At 41.9% G+C, this 21053-nt stretch overlaps 1 protein-coding gene across 1 annotated transcript; it reads right to left on the reverse strand.

Moving 5' to 3' along the window:
• Positions 15608–18388, reverse strand: LOC109227675. Its single transcript, XM_019392873.1, has 4 exons — positions 18323–18388; positions 17156–17592; positions 16434–16914; positions 15608–16381 (listed from the first exon to the last, which is right to left on the reverse strand). Exons 1-4 carry the CDS (start codon positions 18386–18388, stop codon positions 15608–15610), a joined length of 1758 nt encoding a protein of 585 aa, XP_019248418.1.

Here is a 21053-nt window from a genome sequence, read left to right on the forward strand (position 1 = left end):
GACCCTGAGGTCATATGATTTTTTAGATTTTGACGTCGGTTCCCGAGTGTTCGGGACACTTTCGGCCTTGAAGTCATTTCATGATTTTTATGTTGCCATGTTGAGGGCATACGAGCTTGGAGTCCCGACCCAGAGGTCGTTCGGAGATTGATTTGTCGACGCCAGTCCCCGAGTGTTCGGGACGCTTTGATGGAGGAGTCGTTTTTTGCGAAAATGCTGAGTTTCCTTTGGAATGTGAGATGCTTCGACAAAAGGTATTCTTCGATTACTTGGTACAAGTATACATGTTTTCGCCGTTGGGGCCTAGCTATACGGACACGGTTCGTTCGATCGTTTGGCCCGGTACATCATTTCCCTATTGGAACCCCATTTGGCATTTCTTGGTTTTTCCGATGAATGGCTATCCAGGGGGGGGGGGGGATGCCCCGCAGTGTTCAAGGTTGATTGCAAAAGAAGCCTTGAATACTTGTTGAGTCTTCCTTAGGTAGCATGTGATGTTTCCTCATTAAAAACCTTGCCGGTAAAAACCCTTTTCGGGATAAAAACTCGGCCAAAGGAAAAGAGTGCAACGGATGCTCTAAAACCTTAAGGTCTTCGAGCTGGATTAGCGTCTCGACTGCTTCGATCGGGACCTGCATAAGAGTTAGTGCGAAAGATAAAATAAAAAAAGGGAGATGGTGATACCTTAGCGTGGGATGTGCCGGCGATGTTACGAGGTCCGATATATCTCAGTCGCTTGCAATGAGGACGCAGTACGGTCCTCTGTTTTGTTTAATCGGGCTTAACCGAAGATGTAGTTTGATCATTCTTTGGTTCATTCGCGGTTGGAGGTATTGGTGTTGGTGTCACATCGTGCACGGCGAACATTTACCTCGCTGCATGCCGTTCCCCGTAGACAGTTTTAATCCCATCCTTTGTCGGGAATTTCATCATTTGATGGAGGGTCAATGGTACTGCTCTCATGCAGTGTATCTATGGTCTCCCGACCAAGGCGTTGTACCTCATGTCTCCTTTGATGACATGGAATTTGACATTCTGGGTCGTGCCGGCCACGTTGACCGGGAGGGTGATTTCTCCTTTCGTCATTTCACTTGCCATGTGAATCCATTTAGGACTTGAGTGGCGGGCACGATTTGGTCAAGCAGTCCGAGCCGCTCTATTGCCCTCGACCTGATAATGTTCGCCGAGCTACCTGGATCCACGAGTACACATTTTACTTCAAATGTATTTACGAGGAAAGAGATTATCAGTGCGTCGTTGTGAGGTTGAGACAAGGTCTCGGTGTCCTCTTTGCTGAACGTGAGGGCATCCTCGGGTTTGTACCCCTGGGTTCGCTTTTCTCTAGTGATGGATATTTTTGTCCTTCTCATCACGGGTTCTTGTGGGGCATCAACGCCTCCCAAGATAACGTGGATGACATGTTGCTGCTCGTTCATTTCGTTCTTATTAGCCGCCTCTCTTTCTCGAAACTGGTTTTTGGCCCGATCATTTAGGAATTCCGGGAGATGACCCTTGTTGAGTAGTCTGGCTACTTCCTCTCGGTCCTGTGGCCATGTGTGTTGTGAAATTCACACATTAAGTTATGATTCCTTTGCGGAGGATCCGATTGCACAGGCCTGGGCCATTTGGCATCTTTGATTTTGCTGATAGCGAAGACAATATCCGACATATCGACGTTGAAGTTGTATTCTGACAGGCGAGGTGCCTCTGCTGGTCCTGGGTTCCCATCGAATCCGGCTCTGTTGATGAGTCCCCGAGGATTCTGTCCTCGGTCTATCCTTCAGTCGTTTCGAGGTGGGTTACGCCTCGAGGCGTTCCTTCGGTCTTTGATGTATGGCTGATATCATTCTTTGTTTGGCTTTGGCTCCATCGTCAGGAGCCTGCTTGGATACACCAAGCCCGAGGGGGCTCCCAGCTGATCGTCCTCAACCCTGATTTTCGACTGGTATCGGTTAGGAACATCCGACCAAGTCACGGCGGGGTACTCGACCAGATTCTCTTTCAGCTGCTTCGAAGCTACCGAGCTTCGCTCATTCAGACCTTGAGTGAAGGCCTGTACCGCATAGTTGTCGGAGACCGGCGGTAGTTCCATTCTTTCCATTTGAAAGCGAGATACAAATTCTCGTAGCATCTCGTTATCCCTTGTTTTGATTTTGAAGACGTCGGATTTCCTAGTGGCCACCTTAATGGCCCCGACATGCGCTTTTATGAAGGAATCCTCCAACATGGCAAATGAGTCTATAGAGTTCGGGGCCAAGTTATGATACCACATCATCGCCCCTTTAGAAAGTGTTTCTCCAAATTTTTTCAGCAGGACGGACTCGATCTCGTCGTCCCTCATGTCATTGCCCTTTACTGCACAGGTGTAAGCGGTAACGCGTTCATTAGGGTCCGAGGTACCATTGTATTTCGGAAGATCCGACATTCTGAACTTCTTTAGAATGGGTTTCGGGGCCGCTTCCTGTGGGAACGACTTCTGCACGAACTTCTTTTAGTCTTTGCCCTTCAAGATCGGGGGCGCCCCTGGAATTTGGTCGACTATGGAGTTGTAAGTCTCGACCTTCTTATCGTTAGCTTCTATCATGTTCTCGCCTGATTCGATCCTTCTGGTGAGGTCCTCGAGCATTTTTACGATGATGGGATCGGCGATCGACCCATTATTGCTTGATCTCTCCGGTGTATTGGGAAAAAAGTTGAATTTATATTGAAGATGACGTGGCGTGACACGTGGACTGGACAAATGGTCAAAGCGTAGCAATTGGGAAAAAGGTACGGGAGATGACAGGTACGGGAATAGGAAGTGAAATAGGTACGAGAAGCAGTTTAGACACGAGTCTCATACCAATTCAAGTCATTTAAAGCCAGTGGGTCGAAAGGCATTGAAGACATGGATCTGAAGACAAAAAGGAGTCCAAATTTAGTATTAAATACCTGATACGTTAGAAAATTGGTATTTAATAGGAATGATTGTGTAACGGCTCATTTAATGTCATTTATTGTCCATAATTGTCTCATTAAAGCTTAGGTTTCATTCCTTTACCTAGAATCAACTATAAAAGGAGGAAGTTGTATTGAGAAAAGGTCATCATTGACATCATACTGAAATAAAAACTTGTTTACTGCTTTATTATTATTCTTAGAAAGCCTATTATTATTTTTTGGTCTCTTGATTATCAGTAACCCGATTTTTCGTCTCAAATTCTAGCTTTATCCAAAATATTATTTCTTTGGTGAAACAAATTGGTTCCGTTACCGGAAATCTGATAATCTATTCTTTTTAAGTTACATTCTATCTGTTGTTATCATCATGTCACACGACAATAATAACAGTGAAAACACCTTGGGAAACCGTGAAAATCAAATGCATCAAGATCAAGAAGATTTGCAGAACTTTGACGCGGTTCCTTCCCTTCAAAATTCACCACGTCAATCTCGTGAAGGCACTCCTAAATCACATGCTGATGAGAAAGAGCAATCAGAACATTTTGAGGGACCAAAAGAAGCTCTGCAAAGAATAATTGATGCACGGGTTAGCCAAGCTCTTCAAGCGCTAGTTAGCCGGTTACCTGTTGCGCCGTCCACACCTTCGCCTAATAATAATACGCTGGAGAATCCTCGTTCTGGCCTTGTTAATTCAAACGAAGGAACCCCCATTGAACCACGAGAATGAATCCAGGTAATACAAATAATTCTTATTTACAAAATTTGGTACTAACTTTGCAGACACAGCTCAAAGAACAAAACGAGTGCATCGAGCAAATCCCTGGAGTTCCCCCAATAATCAAAGGAATAGATGCGGATAAATATTCACAACAACCTTGGAAACCGAGTGCTGCTCCCCTTTCAATCCCTAAAAAGTTCAAAATGCCTGACATTTCAAAATATGACGGCACAACCGATCCACGTGACCATGTGACGGCATTTACTACAGGGGTCAAAGGAAATGATTTAACCAAGCAGGAGATTGAGTTCGTGTAGGTCAAGAAATTTGGTGAAACACTCACCAAGGGTGCACTAACCTGGTATTCTCTTTTGCCTGAAAACTCTATAAACTCTTTTGCTGAGCTTGCAGATTCTTTCATTAAGGCGCACTCAGGAGCACAAAAGGTTGAAAAAAGAATGGAGGACATCTTTAAAATCAAACAAGGGGATACAGAGTTGCTCAGAGATTTTGTTGATAGGTTCCAACGCGAACGAATGACTTTACCCCGTGTACCAGATAATTGGGCTGCAATAGCTTTTGCGAGCAATCTAAATGTTAAAAGTTCTGAAGCCACGAGAAGACTTAAAGAAAGCCTTCGAGAGTTCCCTGCAACCACGTGGAATGATGTGTATAATAGGTACAGTACGAAGTTGCGAATCGAAGAAGATACCGTGCCTCGATTTCAACATGAAGACAGAAGCAGTTCAAGGAGATCCGAAGCTGAAAAAAGATCAGGTAAAAACAGGTACGATCCTTATATGGGTCCTGCAGGAAAAGATTCACGAACAAAACAGGATAATCAACGATATGATCAAAAATCAAGGAACAGGGAGTCAGGCTCCTCATCGAGGTTTGCGAATGATCGAAACATACGCGGGGCACGAGATGATGATGGAAGTTTGAAGGCGAGATTTGGTGGATATAATTTCAATGTCACTACCTCCGAGCTCGTAGCTGTTTTAAGGAGCATGGGAGATAAGGTACGGTGGCCGAAGGAGATGCGATCAAATCCAAACAAGCGCAATCCAGATCATTGGTGCGAATTTCATAATGATCACGGGCATAAGACTTCAGAATGTAGATTCTTACAAAGTGAAGTGGACCATCTATTGAAACAAGGTTATCTCACTGAGTTATTTAGCGAGAAAGGAAAGCAAGCCTACATGAAAAACAGGCAAGAGCCACCAAAGCCCCCATCACCCAAGAGAACCGTGAATGTTATAAGTGGGGGAGAAGATATTTATGGAGTAACATACACAGCTTCAAATAAAGTTTCCAAAGTCACAATCACGCACGGGAAACGAGTGCGTCAAACCTTAGAGGATGAAAGTATCACTTTTAATGATGCAGACACAGAAGGAGTGATCACCCCCCACAACGACGCGCTGGTAATATCTTTACTTCTACATGATACTAATGTAAAAAGAGTTTTGATTGATCCAGGAAGTTCTGCAAACATCATCCTATTAAGAGTACTACGTGAAATGCAAGCGGAGGATAAGATGATTCCAAAGGCGCATACTCTAACAGGATTCGATAATTCCAGTGTTGTAACTAAAGGAGAGGTAATTCTAACAACTTTTGCAGAGGGTGTTGTGAAAGATACCAAATTTCAGGTAGTAGATATGGAGATGGCATATAATGTAATCATGGGGAGACCGTGGATTCATGATATGGACGCTGTCCCGTCAACTCTACATCAAGTAATGAAATTCCCATCACCATGGGGAATCTGTCAAATTCGAGGGGAACAACATACAGCTAGGAGTATTAATATGGTAACAGATACGAGTGCTGTAAATAAAGTTGAAGAAGACATAGACCAAACCACAACGGAACGAGGAAAGACAGATATAGACTTGAGACCTGATATGATTCAAGAGCCTGAAGAGAATGAAAACATCAAAACAACAATTGAGGAGCTCGAGCCTGTGATACTATTTGAACAATGGCCTGAACGAAAGGTTTATGTGGGAGCCAACTTAAGCTCAGATACGCGAGGTATGTTAATTGAATTCTTAAAAGCTAACGTGGATTGTTTTGCTTGGTCCCATGCTGATATGACAGGAATACCACCGGATGTAATGACTCACAAACTAAATGAAGACCCATCTTGCATACCCGTAAAACAAAAGAAAAGAAAGCAAGGAGCTTTCAAAAACCAGGTGATTCAAGAGGAGGTCCAAAAGCTATTAAAAATTGGGTCAATCCGTGAGGTAAAGTACCCCGATTGGTTGGCTAATACGGTCGTCGTACCTAAGAAAAACGGTAAGTGGCGGGTTTGTGTAGATTATACCGATCTTAACAAAGCCTGTCCAAAAGATTCCTTCCCTCTACCTCATATAGATCAGTTAATTGATGCAACTGCAGGGCATGAACTTTTAAGTTTCTTAGATGCATATTCGGGGTACAACCAAATAAAAATGGACCCCGGTGATGAAAACAAAACTTCTTTCATCACAGACAGGGGGACTTACTGTTATAAAGTAATGCCCTTTGGTCTCAAGAATGCTGGAGCAACCTATCAAAGGTTGGTCACCAAAATGTTCCAAGAACATTTAGGAAAAACTATGGAGGTATATATAGACGATATGCTCGTCAAGACCCAGCATTCTAATGATCATATTTCTCATTTATCTGTTACATTTGGAATTTTGCAAAAATTTAATATGAAACTCAACCCAGAAAAATGTGCATTTGGAGTTGCCTCAGGTAAATTTTTGGGTTTTCTTGTTTCTAACCGTGGCATTGAAGTGAATCCCTCTCAGATCAAAGCAATAGAAGAAATTCCTGATATCCTTACAAGTAAGAAAGAGGTTCAAAGATTAACAGGAAGAATTGCGGCTTTGGGGAGGTTTATTTCCAAATCTTCGGAGAAGTGCTTTAAATTTTTCGCAGCACTCAAAAAACAAGATCATTTTGAATGGAACGAAGATTGTCAACTGGCTCTCAGAAATTTGAAAGCTTATTTGTCAAACCCGCCGTTGCTAGCAAAACCAAAGGAGGGTGAAAAGTTGCTCATTTATTTGGCTGTATCAGAAGTTGCGGTAAGTGCTGTCTTAGTTCGAGAGGACCAAGGTAAACAATCTCCTATCTATTATGTAAGTAAATCTCTGTTAGATGCTGAAACACGATACCCGCAACTAGAAAAGTTAGCTTTAGCTTTGATCATGGCATCTAGAAAATTGAGACCTTATTTCCAGTCCCATCCCATTGTTGTGGTTACTGCTTTTCCATTACGAAGCATTTTGCATAAACATGAGTTATCAGGAAGGTTAGCAAAATGGGCCATAGAGTTAAGCGAATATGAAATCAGTTATCAATCTAGAACTGCAATAAAATCTCAAGTATTAGCCGATTTCATAGCTGATTTTAGTCAGGGAATGCATTTAGAAGCAGAAAAAGAGTTACAAGTTTTTAATGGTGCAAACCCGGGGACTTGGATTTTATTCGCTGATGGTTCTTCTAATGTAAAAGGTGCAGGCCTAGGGATAGTTCTCGTACCTCCTACAGGTGAAACTATTAGACAAGCTATAAAATGTCATTCTATAACTAACAATGAAGCAGAGTATGAGGCTGTAATTGCAGGTTTAGAACTGGCACGCGAACTTGGCATAACCCAGATTATAATCAAGAGCGATTCTCAACTTGTGGTTAATCAAATACTGGGGACTTTTACAGCCAGGGAAACTCGAATGCAAGAATATCTGGAAAAAGTACGGGAATTAATAACACAATTCCAAACCTGGAAGGTAATGCAGATCCCAAGAGACGAGAATGCAGAAGCAGATGCATTATCTAATCTCGCGTCTGCAGCAGACGTGGCAAATGATACAAATACTTCAATCGTACATCTGTTTCATTCCGTCCTCGAACCTGATAAGAATAAGGTAAATTTTAATCATTTAACATGGGATTGGAGAAATGAAATTATTGCTTTTTTACAGCATGGTACCGTGCCTATCGACAAAACAAAAGCTCATGCACTTCGCAAAAAAGCTGCCCGTTATTGTTTACATCAAGGGAATCTTTATCGAAAGATGTTTGGTGGCCCATTAGCAAGGTGTCTCGGACCTTCTCAAACAGAATATGTGATGAGGGAAGTACATGAAGGACATTGCGGAAGTCACGCTGGTGGGAGGTCGCTGGTGAAAACATTGATTCGAGCAGGATATTATTGGCCCAAGATGGAAGAAGAAGCTAATGATTTCGTGTCTAAATGTGATAAATGTCAAAGATACGGCAATAATATACATAGACCAGCTGAGTTACTCCATCCTGTCATAGCTCCGTGGCCCTTTATGAAATGGGGAATGGATATTGTAGGTCCTTTACCACTAGCAAAAGGTCAGGTAAAATTTCTACTTGTGCTTACAGATTACTTCACTAAATGGGTAGAAGCAGGAGCTTTTAAACAGGTGCGGGAGAAAGAAGTTAAAGACTTCATTTGGAGAAACATAATATGCCGTTTTAGTACCAAGGGAAATCGTCTGTGATAATGGACCACAATTTATAGGGGCCCAAATCACAGAAATTTTCGAAAGTTGGCAGATTAAAAGAATAACATCTACACCATATCATCCAGTGGGAAATGGACAAGCTGAGTCCATGAATAAGGTTATCGTCAACAACTTGAAGAAAAGATTGCAAGATTCGAAAGGTAATTGCCCTGAAATATTACCTGGAGTATTATGGGCTTATCGTACAACGACAAAAACAAGCACGGGAGAAACCCCATTTTCAATGGTTTATGGTGCGGAGGCTTTGATTCCAGTAGAGATAGGAGAACCAAGCACACGGTACGTTCAAGCATCGGAGGAATCAAATGATGTAGAGATGCGGGTGAATCTTGATTTGTTAGAAGGAAGAAGAGAAACTGCACTAATAAGAATGGCGGCACAAAAGCAAGTAATTGAATGATACTATAACAGGAAAGCACGCCTCAGATTCTTCAAAATTGGGGACTTCGTGCTTAAAAAGGTGTTCCAATCTACAAAGGCTGCTAATTCAGGAAAGCTGAGTCCAACATGGGAAGGACCCTACAGAGTTCGTGACATTGCAGGAAAAGGAGCATACGAGTTGGAGACAATGGATGGCAAGCTATTACCCTCACATTGAAATGCTGTCCACCTAAAAAGATACTATTTTTGAGAAAAGTATCCACGGTCAGGTATCTCTATGTTAAAATTTATTTTTTAATTATTAACAATTTTACTAACAATTTTAGATGCTAGGAAAAAACCCTAACTCGTGCCAAATGATGAGTCACGATCTGTACGGCAAAAGGGAATATTCTTAAATTCCCAGCCCAGGGTTACAATTAATCTGATGGAAAAATACACGGGTTAGGCAGTCTTCATCTCTAATCGAACCTCCGAGTCCCGCAAATTTTTCTGTTTCAGGAAAAGGACCAAGTTAAGAGGAAAAAACAAGTGCTTGAGGCTTCATATTTCACAGCTCAAACACTTGGGGACTGTACAATAAACACAGAACGGATACGTGCGGAAAATAGATGCGTAAATCAAGAGACAAGTGTCTAGCAGAGGTTATGAAATCCAAGTATAAGCATACATCATAGTATTCTTTACCATGGGAACAATAGAGTCACCTCTCAAACCCTTCCTAAAGATGGGGTCGGGACTATATACTAAAACGGGTTGTAAAGAAAAACCTCGTATCTATTGTTCTTCTTTTATATAAATCTGTTACAAGGAAAACAGTTGCGAGAAAGTTATAGATGTACTTTAATACATGTAAATGTTTGTTCAAGTTCATAAATAAAAACTTGTCGAAGTTGTAGCATACAAAACATGTGTATTCCTATGTCTTTCATCGTATTATAACACCATTATGAAGTTGAGACGTCTTCTTCATTAAGTGTCTATAAAATAAAAGGGCCCTCTTTTATAAACCTCATGTTGATATTCCATGAGAAGAATCATAAAGCATTTTCAAAGGATAAAAATGCTAAGCTATTCTATAAGTCCTAAATAAGTAAAAAGGCAAGAATAGAATATAAAGAAGTACTCATAAAACTTCTTAACATAAAAGACTGAGGAAAAACTTAGTCACCAAAATGTTTGTCTTACAAGTGTCCCATAATGGTAACTAGGGACTTCATCAAAAGATTCCTTCAAAATTGCCAAAGGATAACATTAACAATCATTAAAAGTTGTAACATCACTTTCTGAAGCAATAACAGGTGCGGTCACAATTTCTGAAGAAGCAGCAATAGGAGCGGTTTCAGCTGAGCTTGAAGTGATAACATCAATAAGGGAAGAAATAGTCACAGGAACTTCGATTCCCATAGACTGTACCATAGAAGTTTCAACCTCGGAAGCTGGAGTTACAACTTCAAGTACCTCAGTAACTGCTTCAGAGTTCAAAAACTCTTCTGTTCCAGGAGCTTCGAGTGCTGGAGAAGGGGTGTCAATAGTTCCAAGGGCTGGAGAAGGAGTATCAGCAGGTTGTTAACCTTTTTCGATAGTGTCTATGACTTTGGCCAACTCAGATTGCAAGTCAAAGTTTTCTTGTGTAGCCTCCATCAAAGCATCACGTCGAGAATTTAGAAAAGCCCAACTCACGTCTATGTTGAAATTTTCTTCAAGAGCATTATATTCCTTCTCCAAAGCCTTATATTCCTTTTCCCACATAGCAAGGTCATTTTTCATTATTTGGTGCTCGGCTAAGTGAGAATCTAAGGAAGCTTCAAGAGAGGCATGGGAACTTTCCAAGGCACGAATTTTGTCAGAAGAAATCCTTAAGTCATTTTGAGCATGAGTTAAGTTTTGAGCTAACTCCCTTGCGTATTCTTCTTTCTTCTCCATGAGTGCCTTAAGTTCTTTAATCTCATCATTGGCTTTAGATAGAGAGCATTCCAGAAGTTCTTTATCCCTTTTAATCTGACCCCAAGAAGCATTCACAATTCCCAACTCAGAAGTTAAGCCACGATTTTGTTGCTCCAAGTGAGCCTTGCTCTCCTGCAACTCCTCTACAGTCACTTGGGCACTTTCAAATTGTTCTTTCCAGTTTGCTGCCTCAAATAAGGCATCCTCAGCTATTTTCTTAGCTTCAGATAGAGCCTTTGTAGACTCTCGCTCCTTTTTCTCCAATGTAGAGATTCGTCCCATCAGCTCAGTCCCAATAAGATTAGTCTATGGTTATAAAGCATATAAGTGAGAACTTAGAAAGAAAAAGAAGGAAAGCATTTAAGGTTAAGAAAATTACCTTCAAAGTTGAATGAACTATGTCATTCATCAAAGTGTAACAACTATGGCTTTGCATCTTATTTTTTTCGATTTCTCCAATAAGAGGTTCGAGCCAAGTATCAGCTCTCCCAGATTTTCTTAAGAGGCTTTGATTAGCAGGGATTTCGAGTGTGACACTTCTCATAGTCATGCTTCTATTGCTAGAACTTACTTCTACATGTGGGACAGATGAAGATGGAACAGCGGAAGGGGGAGTAGTAGAAAAGGTAAACACCACAGGAGTCGTGGGAGTTGAAGTAGGAACGGTAGAAGTAGACATAGGAATGGATGTAGGAGCAGTCAAAACTGGTGAAAGAACAGAAGTAGTCAATGCTGACAAGGAAACACTTACAGTTGGCAAAGGAATGGAGGAAGTAGGTGCGAATGAAGAAAGAGGAACTTCATAAAAAACAGGTCCGAGTTCGCTACTCTCAAAACCACTATTAAAGAGATGCTGAGTTGATTCATTCGTGTCTCTTGGCACGGTGTCCTCGTCTGAAGGAATCAAAACAGGCTCGGTGGTCGAAGTTTGAGCAGGAGTATCTTCAATTTCATCATCATTAATGACTCGTCTCCTAATTCGTGGTCTGGCTATTAACAAGGTACCTTCCTCTTCCTCATTCTTGGAACCTTCTCCTATAGCTTTCCTTTTTTGAAGCAAGGTTCGAGCCTTGTCCAAGTCAAGTGCAGCATTACCAGACATGCGGATGGCCGTAACAACATCAGCTGTCATTCCTTTGTTACCAAATTCTGATTAAAAGAAGGATACGCAATCAACATTAAGGAAAAAATACTTAATGTGCAAAAAGAAAAGCGTGTAAAAAAGGCGATACCATGCGTTTTAACTTTCCAGCCATGTAAAGCAGAAATTGATTTCCAAGTTCTTTGCTCCTTAGGAGCAATCTTCAAAATTGAATCTACCCAACCACAAAAGTTGGGAACAGGTTCCACATCTCCCATGGTTGCTACAAAAAACCAAAAAGAGACGAAGTCAGAAAAAGAATCGAAATTCTCAAAAACAGGTACGGTTTAAAAAAAAAATTACGTGCAAAATTCCACTTCTCAGGGAAGGGAATATTTGTTTCACCAAGTAAATCCACCGTACGCACAACAACGTAACGGGCATACCATCCACGATCATTGTCATCTTCTGTGCTTACAAAAACCTTCTTGCTTCTCGCAGTTAAGGTAAAAACTCCATGACGTATGAAATTAGGATGGTATAAATGGATAAGGTGAGAAAAGGTGAAATCAACAGTGGCTTTGGTAGAACGATATCTCAAACAAGCCACTGCTCTCCATACTAAAGGACCAACTTGGGCCAAACAAATATTAAAGAAACGGCAAAAATCGAGGATGATTGGGTCAATTGGGGGATTAAAACCCAAAGTAAAAGGGTAAGTATAAACAAAAGAGTACCCAATCCTAAAAGAAGAAATTCTTTGATTTATGGAAGGAATTGACATTCGAAGACTATTTTTCCAGGTACAATCTCCTCTGATGGTAGGGATTGTAAGTTCGGTCACTAATGTAGGATAAGTATCAGTTTTTTCTAAACCAACAACTTGGTTTTGAAGAGATTGTCTATCACATACAAAAGATAAATCATTTGGTACGATTTCATCAACTAAAGGTTCTCGAGAAGAATCAGGAATTTCTTTACCTTTAGAAGAAGGAGTTTTCAGAATAGAACTCCTAGAAGAAGAACTAGAAGAGCCGTCTCGAGTAGATTCTAACCCTGTAAGAAGTCTGCCTCCTCTGTCTCTTCTATGTCTAACAGGAGCATTGGGGAATTTGTCTAAAATTGGAACTCATTTAGGGTTAGGGTTTGGAGACGCCATTGTTGAGCAAAGATGAATCGAAGGAGAGCAAAAGTAAGGAAGAAAAACGTTTGCTAAAGATTTATGGAGAAGAAGACAAAGGAAGAAAAGGTTAAGTATGTATATGATGGCAACCGTCAAACTTAGAAGAGTAATGATGGAAAGCCTATAATAAAGGCAACTATCACTTCGTGAATAGTGGGAGTAACGAAGCCTTGAAAAAGGGTGCAAAATAGCAGAATCAATCAAAAGGTGACACATGGACAGAACATTAAATGGAAAAGACAATTGAGACGTCAATATTGTCATACGCATTGATTATGGCAAAAATTTCTTTTTTATGAAGATCCACTTCCCAATTATTTAATTGATAAATAAATGGAAAGTGGGGGGACTATCTGTATTGGGAAAAAAGTTGAATTTATATTGAAGATGACGTGGCGTGACACGTGGACTGGACAAATGGTCAAAGCGTAATAATTGGGAAAAAGGTACGGGAGATGACAGGTACGAGAAGAGGAAGTGAAACAGGCACGAGAAGCAGTTTAGACACGAGTCTCGTACCAATTCAAGTCATTTAAAGCCAGTGGGTCGAAAGGCATTGAAGACATGGATCTGAAGACAAAAAAGAGTCCAAATTCAGTATTAAATACCTGATACGTTAGAAAATTGGTATTTAATAGGAATGATTGTGTAACGGCTCATTTAATGTCATTTATTGTCCATAATTGTCTCATTAAAGCTTAGGTTTCATTCCTTTACCTAGAATCAACTATAAAAGGAGGAAGTTGTATTGGGAAAAGGTCATCATTGACATCATACTGAAATAAAAACTTGTTTACTGCTTTATTATTATTCTCAGAAAGCCTATTATTATTTTTTGTTCTCTTGATTATCAGTAACCCGATTTTTCGTCTCAAATTCTAGCTTTATCCAAAATATTATTTCTTTGGTGAAACATCCGGTACCTGTTCGGCCGGGGGTGCTGTCCTCGATCCTACCGTGCTAGGAGTTTTCTGGTGACTTTGCAGCTGAGCAATAGCCAGCTGTTGTGCCTGAAATATTTCAAAAATAACATGAAGGCTAACTTCCCGTTCTTCCCGAGCTGGGGTTTTGTTGGGCTTCTTGTTAGTCGCCTTGGTGTATGCTCCTGTTAGTGTGGGAGCTTATTTCAACGTGTCGAGTGTCGCATGAGACTTCGTCCACCGGAATCGGTCCTGGTGCGTTCTCAAGGTTTTGTGGTGGTTCACCAACACCTGGAATAGCCACACCATTCTCTCCGTGGTTCTCAATATTGTTGTTCACTGAATCAGACATTACAACCTGAAATCAAAGATCTTTGGACAAGAAAAGCGTGAAAGATAACTTGCGTTGTGTAATGAAACCAGCAAGAAAATAATCACTATTATTTTTACCCCCATGGTGGGCGCCAAACTGTTTACCGTGAAAATGGTAACAACAATTAATTTTGTTGATGAGACTCTAAAAATGTGTGATTTATTTTTATGCTAGTTGTTAAGGGAATGATGCTATGTGTATGAAGTTCGGAGACGAAATGGGAGCTAAAGATAAGGCGATAATCATACTGAGAGGCTGACAGTCGGGGCCTCGAGCTTGTCGATACAGAGGCCTCAAGGTCGGTTCCGTGGCCGGATAATGAGCTATCTAGGGCGATCGGGGTGTAACTAACAGCTATAATAAAATTAATGAAGGCTCTTTATGGCCAATGATAAGCAATATATGATGAACAAGTATGAAGATAACAAATGAAAGCAATAATAACAAGAAAGTATGTTAGAAAGCAGAGAGAATGTTCTTTGTATATTCATATGGAGCTACTGAAGCAACAGAGATCTACAAAAATGAAAAGGATCCCCTTTATATAGGAGGGGAATCCTAACGAAGTACAAGAGGCATTAATTACAAAGATAGGGGGATGGGACAGCAAGAGGACACCCTGGCTTGGATCCAGAGTAGACCAGCAGACTCTATCAGCCCTAGGCGTGTGCCTTGGGAACTTCCCATTTCTACCACTATCGTGATCAATGCTACCATGGGGTCGAGTGTCGACGACCCCCGAGGAAGGATGCTCGACCATGGCCTTGAGCCTTCGAGGTGATCTTCCGAAGTGCCTTAATGACGAGAAATTGGACCCCCCCAGATTTCGCCGTATACACTCCCCAATTTCCACCATGTTCACCTCATCAAATAGACTATGGAACTTTTCAATCAGCTTTTCAGCAAAGTCGACCACAGGCTTTGGGACTGCTGACACTGGGCGCTTCACGACCCCTGGCTTGACGAAGGTCCTGGAGAGGCGTGGGATAGGATTAGGGATTGACTATGCCTCCTTTTTCAACCTTTTAGCCCTTTTCACATAGTCCCCTGTGGGCTTGAATCCTAGACCAAACGTACCCAGATTTTCAGGTAGAGACACTGGCTGCACGATACCTTGTAAAGATGCGCCTAGACCTTTGTCTGGCACAAAACCATTCTTCAGCATTTCAGATGCCACCATGACGGATGCGGAGGCTAACTTTGCACTTGGAATAAACTGCCAATCTTCTCAACTGGCACTGTTTCGGAAACTTGGTAGACCCAGGGCCCCTTATCGTCTTCGTCTTCAATAAACGGGATAGAGGTATCTTTGTAAGAACACAAGTTCTCATCACCATGCATGACGATCTCCTGTCTGTCCCACTCGAACTTTACCATCTGGTGCAGGGAAGAAGGGACTGCTTTGGCAACATGTATCCAGGGCCTGCCCAACAGCAAATTATAGGAGACGACCACATCAAGCACCTGTAACTCCATGGTAAATTCAACTGGTCCTATCGTCAGTTCGAGCACGATATCGCCAACGGAATATTTTCCCCCTCCGTCGAAACCTCGGACACATGTACTGTCATGTGGATCCTTTCAGTATCAATGTTGAACTTGTGCAGAGTGGAGAGAGGACAGATGTTTGTGCTGGAACCATTGTCAACTAGCACCCTTGTGACAACAGAATGTTCGCATTTCACTGTGAGATAGAGAGCCCGATTGCGCTCCGTACCCTCCAAAGGCAACTCATCATCCGAGAAGGTGATTCTGTTTTTCTCGAATATCTTGTTGGCAATCTTCTCCAAATGGTTTACTGTGATCTTGTCAGGGACATGAGCTTCATTTAGAATTTTCCTGAGGGCCCGGTGGTGCTCGTCCGAATGCATCAACAATGATAGAAGAGAAATCTGAGCGGGCGTCTTCCTCAACTGTTCTACGATTGAGTAATCCTGCACCTTCATTTTCCTCAAAAACTCTTCTGCCTCCTCTTTGGTGACTGGCTTCTTCACTAGAATTGGATTTTCTTTGGGTGGCTTAGCTTTCCTTAATTCCTCTAGGCTAAAGCATCTCCCTGAACGGGTCAACCCCCGGGTTTCATTAACTTCCTCTTCCACTTCCTTCCCTTTATAAGTTACTATCACTTGCTTGTAATTCCATGGAACAGCCTTGGTGTTATTTATCGGCAGCTGGGCCACAGGTTTAATAATAATGGGGTCGGTGCGAGCCCCTTCAACGATTATGACAGGCTTACTTGCTGCACCCGGCACCACCACTTTCGGCTTTCCTTGCTTTGTTCAACATCATCTGGAACCCTTTCAAAACTAATACAGGTGGCTTAACATTGGGCGGGCTTAGTTTGTCCTTCAGCCCTTCAGCTATCGAGGATGTTGCATTTGTAACAACTAGAGTTTTGACTAAATTACTGTCACTGGAACGTATCATCATGACAGACTTTAAAGGCTTCTCGGGCTCTCCATCCTTATACACTATCTCAATCATGTGCATTTCGGCATGGGCTGGCAAGGGATTCTGATTGATGTTTGGAGTTTTCGGGCTCTGGACAACAATTTGATTTGTATCGATAAGCTCCTGGATGGCGTTCTTTAAATGCCAACACTTTTTTGTGTCGTGCCCCAGAGCATCAGAACAATATGCACATATGAGGGAATAATCCAGGTTTTTCGGAGAGGGATTTTGTAATTTTGACTCAATCGGCCTCAGAACATCCAACTGCCTCAACCTCTGAAACAAACTAGTATAAGACTCTCCAAGCGGGGTGAAAGTTTTCTTCCGGTGCATCCTTTTATTTCTATACTCCGGCCTGGGTCAAAAGCTTGGACCAGTAGGGTTTCGGTATGTTTGTGGAGCTGGTGCACGCTATTGCGGGTAAGGAGGGTGTTGAGCATATGACTGCGTGGTGGACGTGGTATTGGGGTAGTCTGACTGAATATTGAGGGTTTTTTGGTGGGTAGTGTTGAGGTGGACTATATGGGGTTTGAGTGTAGGTTTGAGGTTGGGGTCGAGGCTGGTTGTAATGGTGTGATGAACCCCTTGGGCCATGCCATGATCCTGAGGCGACCATAGCAACATCTTCTTTCTTCTTTTTCCGTAACACACACCCGGTGCCATTCTGGATTGCTTGTGTAGTTGCTTTGATGGCAGAGTAACTCATGATCTTGCTTGATTTGAGTCCTTCCTCTACCATTCCTCCCATCTTCACCACTTCATTGAGAGACTTATCTATGGCCGAGATCAGATGACCAAAGTAAATAGGCTCCAAGGCCTGAGGAAAGTACTCCATCATTTCAGCTTCCTCCATTGGAGGTTTGACTCGTGCCGCCTGTTCTCTCCACCGGAAACCATACTCCCTGAAGCTCTCACTGGGCTTTTTCTCTATCCTAGTCAAGGATAGGCGATCTGGGACAATCTCTACGTTGTATTGGAAATGCCGAGCGAGAGCCCGGGCCAAATCATCCCAGGTGTACCACCTGCTGTTGTCCTAGCGGTTGTACCACTCTAGTGCTGCACCACTCAAACTTTGACTAAAATATGCCATCAACAATTCATCTTTCCCACCAGCACCCCTCATTTTGCTGCAAAATCCTCTTAAGTGGGCCACGGGGTCTCCATGCCCATCGTACAAGTCAAACTTGGGCATTTTGAACCGGCATGTAGCTAGACATCAGGAAACAAAGATAGATCTTTTGTATTCCACACTCACTTGGCCACCTAACCCTTGCATATTTCTCGACTGCTCCAAACTCTTTACCTTTCTAAATATCTCCTCTTGCACCGTGTTTTTGGTTGGCTTCTCGGTTTCGACAGGAAGTTCGAAGTAGGGAGTGTAGGAGTAGTGATCTAGGGCTTTGAAGGTGGGCTCTCGGGCATATTATTGGTTATCTTGGGCTTGGAATGCCGGCTCACTGGAAGATCGATGGAGTGTAGCTGGCGGAGGTGCTACGAAGACAGGGGTAGCCGGCGGAGCAGGGTGGTTGCTTTGGCTGGTGGAGCTTGGATGGTTTAGGAAGAGGTTCCAGAATAGTGGTGGTAAGGGGTGAAGCTTGGTGCGTGTTATGGGGATAGATCAACAAATGAGGGCTCTTGAGATTGAGCTAGCGGTGGGATGAAAGCAGGGTTAGCGGGGTATGACGGTGGAGGATGCCCTTTCATCCATGCCCGGTACATTTCGGCCATTTGGTGCTTAAGCTTATGTACCTCTTCTTTCAAACCAGATCAGATTCCTCCACCTCTTTCGGCGGGTCGATGACACTTGCGTCCAATTCTTTGCCAGCCATGATCGCTTTGTGTTTAGACCTGATGTTATACGGGTGACTTGCCAGAATGCCAAACAAACTAACAACCTTTTTGAATTCAATACAACAGCAAACTTGTTAGTGTTTAAGAGTTTAACAGAAGGCAACCATACGTTTGGGATGGAATGCACCTGAATAGTTAACTGCTTCTATTATGTATTTGAATGGTTGCATGCTTCATCCCGGCCTTAACTAACTCTTTTCACTTTGCACTTTCTCTTCTCTCATTTCTTTTCTTTTTCAGTCCTGCCTTTCATTAGTAATTATGGATTTTCCCACTGGTTCTTGCCGCTCCTCTTTTATTTTTGCACTCTCTTTTGTTCTCTTGTTTTTCCACTCTTTCTTTCCTCTCTTTTCATTTATGGTTATGATTGAGGGATTGCCTACGTGTCATGACGCCGTATGAATCAGATCATTACGTAGTTCAGGAAGATCGGGAATAAAGTAAATAAACTAACTCTCCTTTTTTTTTTGATTTTGACGATTTTTTTTAATCCTTTTTCTTTTTAATTTCTAAAAGAAAGACTTATAAAGAAGAGAAAATATTTTTGGATTTCGATTTTTTTTTTTGGATTTTTTTTTTTTTGGAATTTCAGAATAAAAACTTCTAAAGAAGAAAAGCAATATATATTTCCGATACAACCTAAGGTCACAACAGTGCAATCCGGGCACCAATGAGCAACAATTCAAATGTACTCAAACATGGGAAATGACTCAAACGAGAGAACTGCCCCGCAAGCTCAACAAGTACCGCCACAACACAATGCTTATAACTCATCACACACCGTAGAACCATAACACACAAATCTAACACAAAGGATCATATCTCAACATAACTCTGCTGCAATGCGTGACCCTATCCAAACACTAATCCACATGAAATACCTCAAGACACCCAACTCAAATTCAATAACCATGCGCAATTCAAAATCAAGTACCCAAGGTGCATGACCATAACCATGGAGAAGAAAATGACAGAATGCCACACAAACCCAAAAGAACATAACCAATGCGCAATCAATCATGCAACACCCCAATACCCATCTCGCTTAAATTCCGCTATAAGGCCCCAATAGAACCGCACCATGTATGCATATAACCAACGAATCACAATCTCTCGTAGAATGGAAGGGTAACTCATAGATCATATCAGAACACGCATAAGCTCAACTCCAACCGAATGGCAAATCCCTCAACAATAGCAATACGAAGTCAACCGATCTGACCCGGTGTAGAATACACATCCTTATCGGCCTATCAATGGACCCAAAATCAACTCTGGCCACCCACAATAGGTAAATAACCCTCAGAAAGTCCACAATGACTGAATCATAAAACGTACTATCATTTGGCTAGGTTCGGCTACAACTTCACAGTCCACGACCACGAAACAATCTGCTTTTGAGAACTCCCAGTCTCTAAATCCATAGAACACATGAATCACCATATCTGATCCCAACTCCGCCACTCGAATGTCTAACACATCTCTCACACACGATCATCCCACGAGGAATACTTCCATAGTTCTTTCGTTCCACATAGCCAAAATCTGAATATCATCAGTCGATCAACCAGGCGAGTACCAGAATACCAATGAAGCATCTGTAAGTCAAAACTCAGTGCGCCTTCTAAGATGTGCACCCTTCTTAGGCAATACTAAGTATCGGAAACCATCCATGCTGTCTAAGAATTCATAACCTCCCCCTCAAAACTCAACCGTGACCTTCCACATGCAAATCTCAATCCCACACAACACACCACATCTATCATGCCTGTCACACCTCCTTTTTCTACCCCGAAAGGGGTATATGGGAGTTTTTCCAAATAAAGTGACAAAACAGAAACAGGATTATTTATTCAAATTCAGAGTCGCCACTTGGGATAATTTATGGTGTCCCAAGTCACCAGTTTAAAATCCGGAATTGAGGAACTTTGACTGTGTTTTACAGTTCGCGAAACACAGAAATCCGGGTAAGGAATTCTGTTAACCCAGAAGAAGGTGTTAGGCATTCCCGGATTCTGTGGTTTTAGCACGGTTGCTCAAACTATTATTATTGGCCTAATTATGTGATTAATTATATATTTTATACCTATTGTGCATTTTTACCCTTTTACCGCTTTTATTTATTTACGGAGTTATTTTGGAACAAGTTACGATTGTCGTACACTTGTTTGTTTGGTACACATTGCGAATCGTGTCACGGAAACCGTACCCACGATCTACAACATGTTTAATTTATTAAAACTATTAGAAGTTGTGGCGGGGTCACAGAAATGTACCCTCGGATTTGGAAATTACGTATCACAACTACGTCACGGGAACCGTACCCGTAGCTATGATAATTTTATTATAAACTCGCCTAAAGCAAACAACGAATATTCATAATATGTGTAATTCCTAATTCAGTGATTGTGAGCAAAAGGGCCCGAGATTATGGAATACTTTTACTAAGTTTCAAGCTCATTCCCTCTTAAGCTTCTAATTTCATATATTTGGCCAAGCCCAATTCCTAAAGGATGTGAACAGATTAATCGCTAATGAGCTTTAGTCATTCTCTACTCTCACGACACAACATCGTTCAAGACAATCCAAATATCCAACTAAACAATCAGTATAACAAATTCCTAACAGGCACACATCTGAACA

Source organism: Nicotiana attenuata, chromosome 6 (assembly GCF_001879085.1).
Source record: "Nicotiana attenuata strain UT chromosome 6, NIATTr2, whole genome shotgun sequence".
Classification (NCBI taxonomy): domain Eukaryota; kingdom Viridiplantae; phylum Streptophyta; class Magnoliopsida; order Solanales; family Solanaceae; genus Nicotiana; species Nicotiana attenuata.

What these genes read in the sequence shown, in the direction of transcription:
- LOC109227675 (XM_019392873.1), bottom strand. Translation starts at nt 18,388, where the DNA reads ATGGCTGGCAAAGAATTGGACGCAAGTGTCATCGACCCGCCGAAAGAG. An exon ending in AGGTGGAGGAATCTGATCTG is followed by an intron (nt 17,593 to 18,322) that starts GTTTGAAAGAAG and finishes TACAACCGCTAG; the next exon opens with GACAACAGCAGGTGGTACAC. An exon ending in ACAAACTAAGCCCGCCCAAT is followed by an intron (nt 16,382 to 16,433) that starts GTTAAGCCACCT and finishes TGTTGAACAAAG; the next exon opens with CAAGGAAAGCCGAAAGTGGT.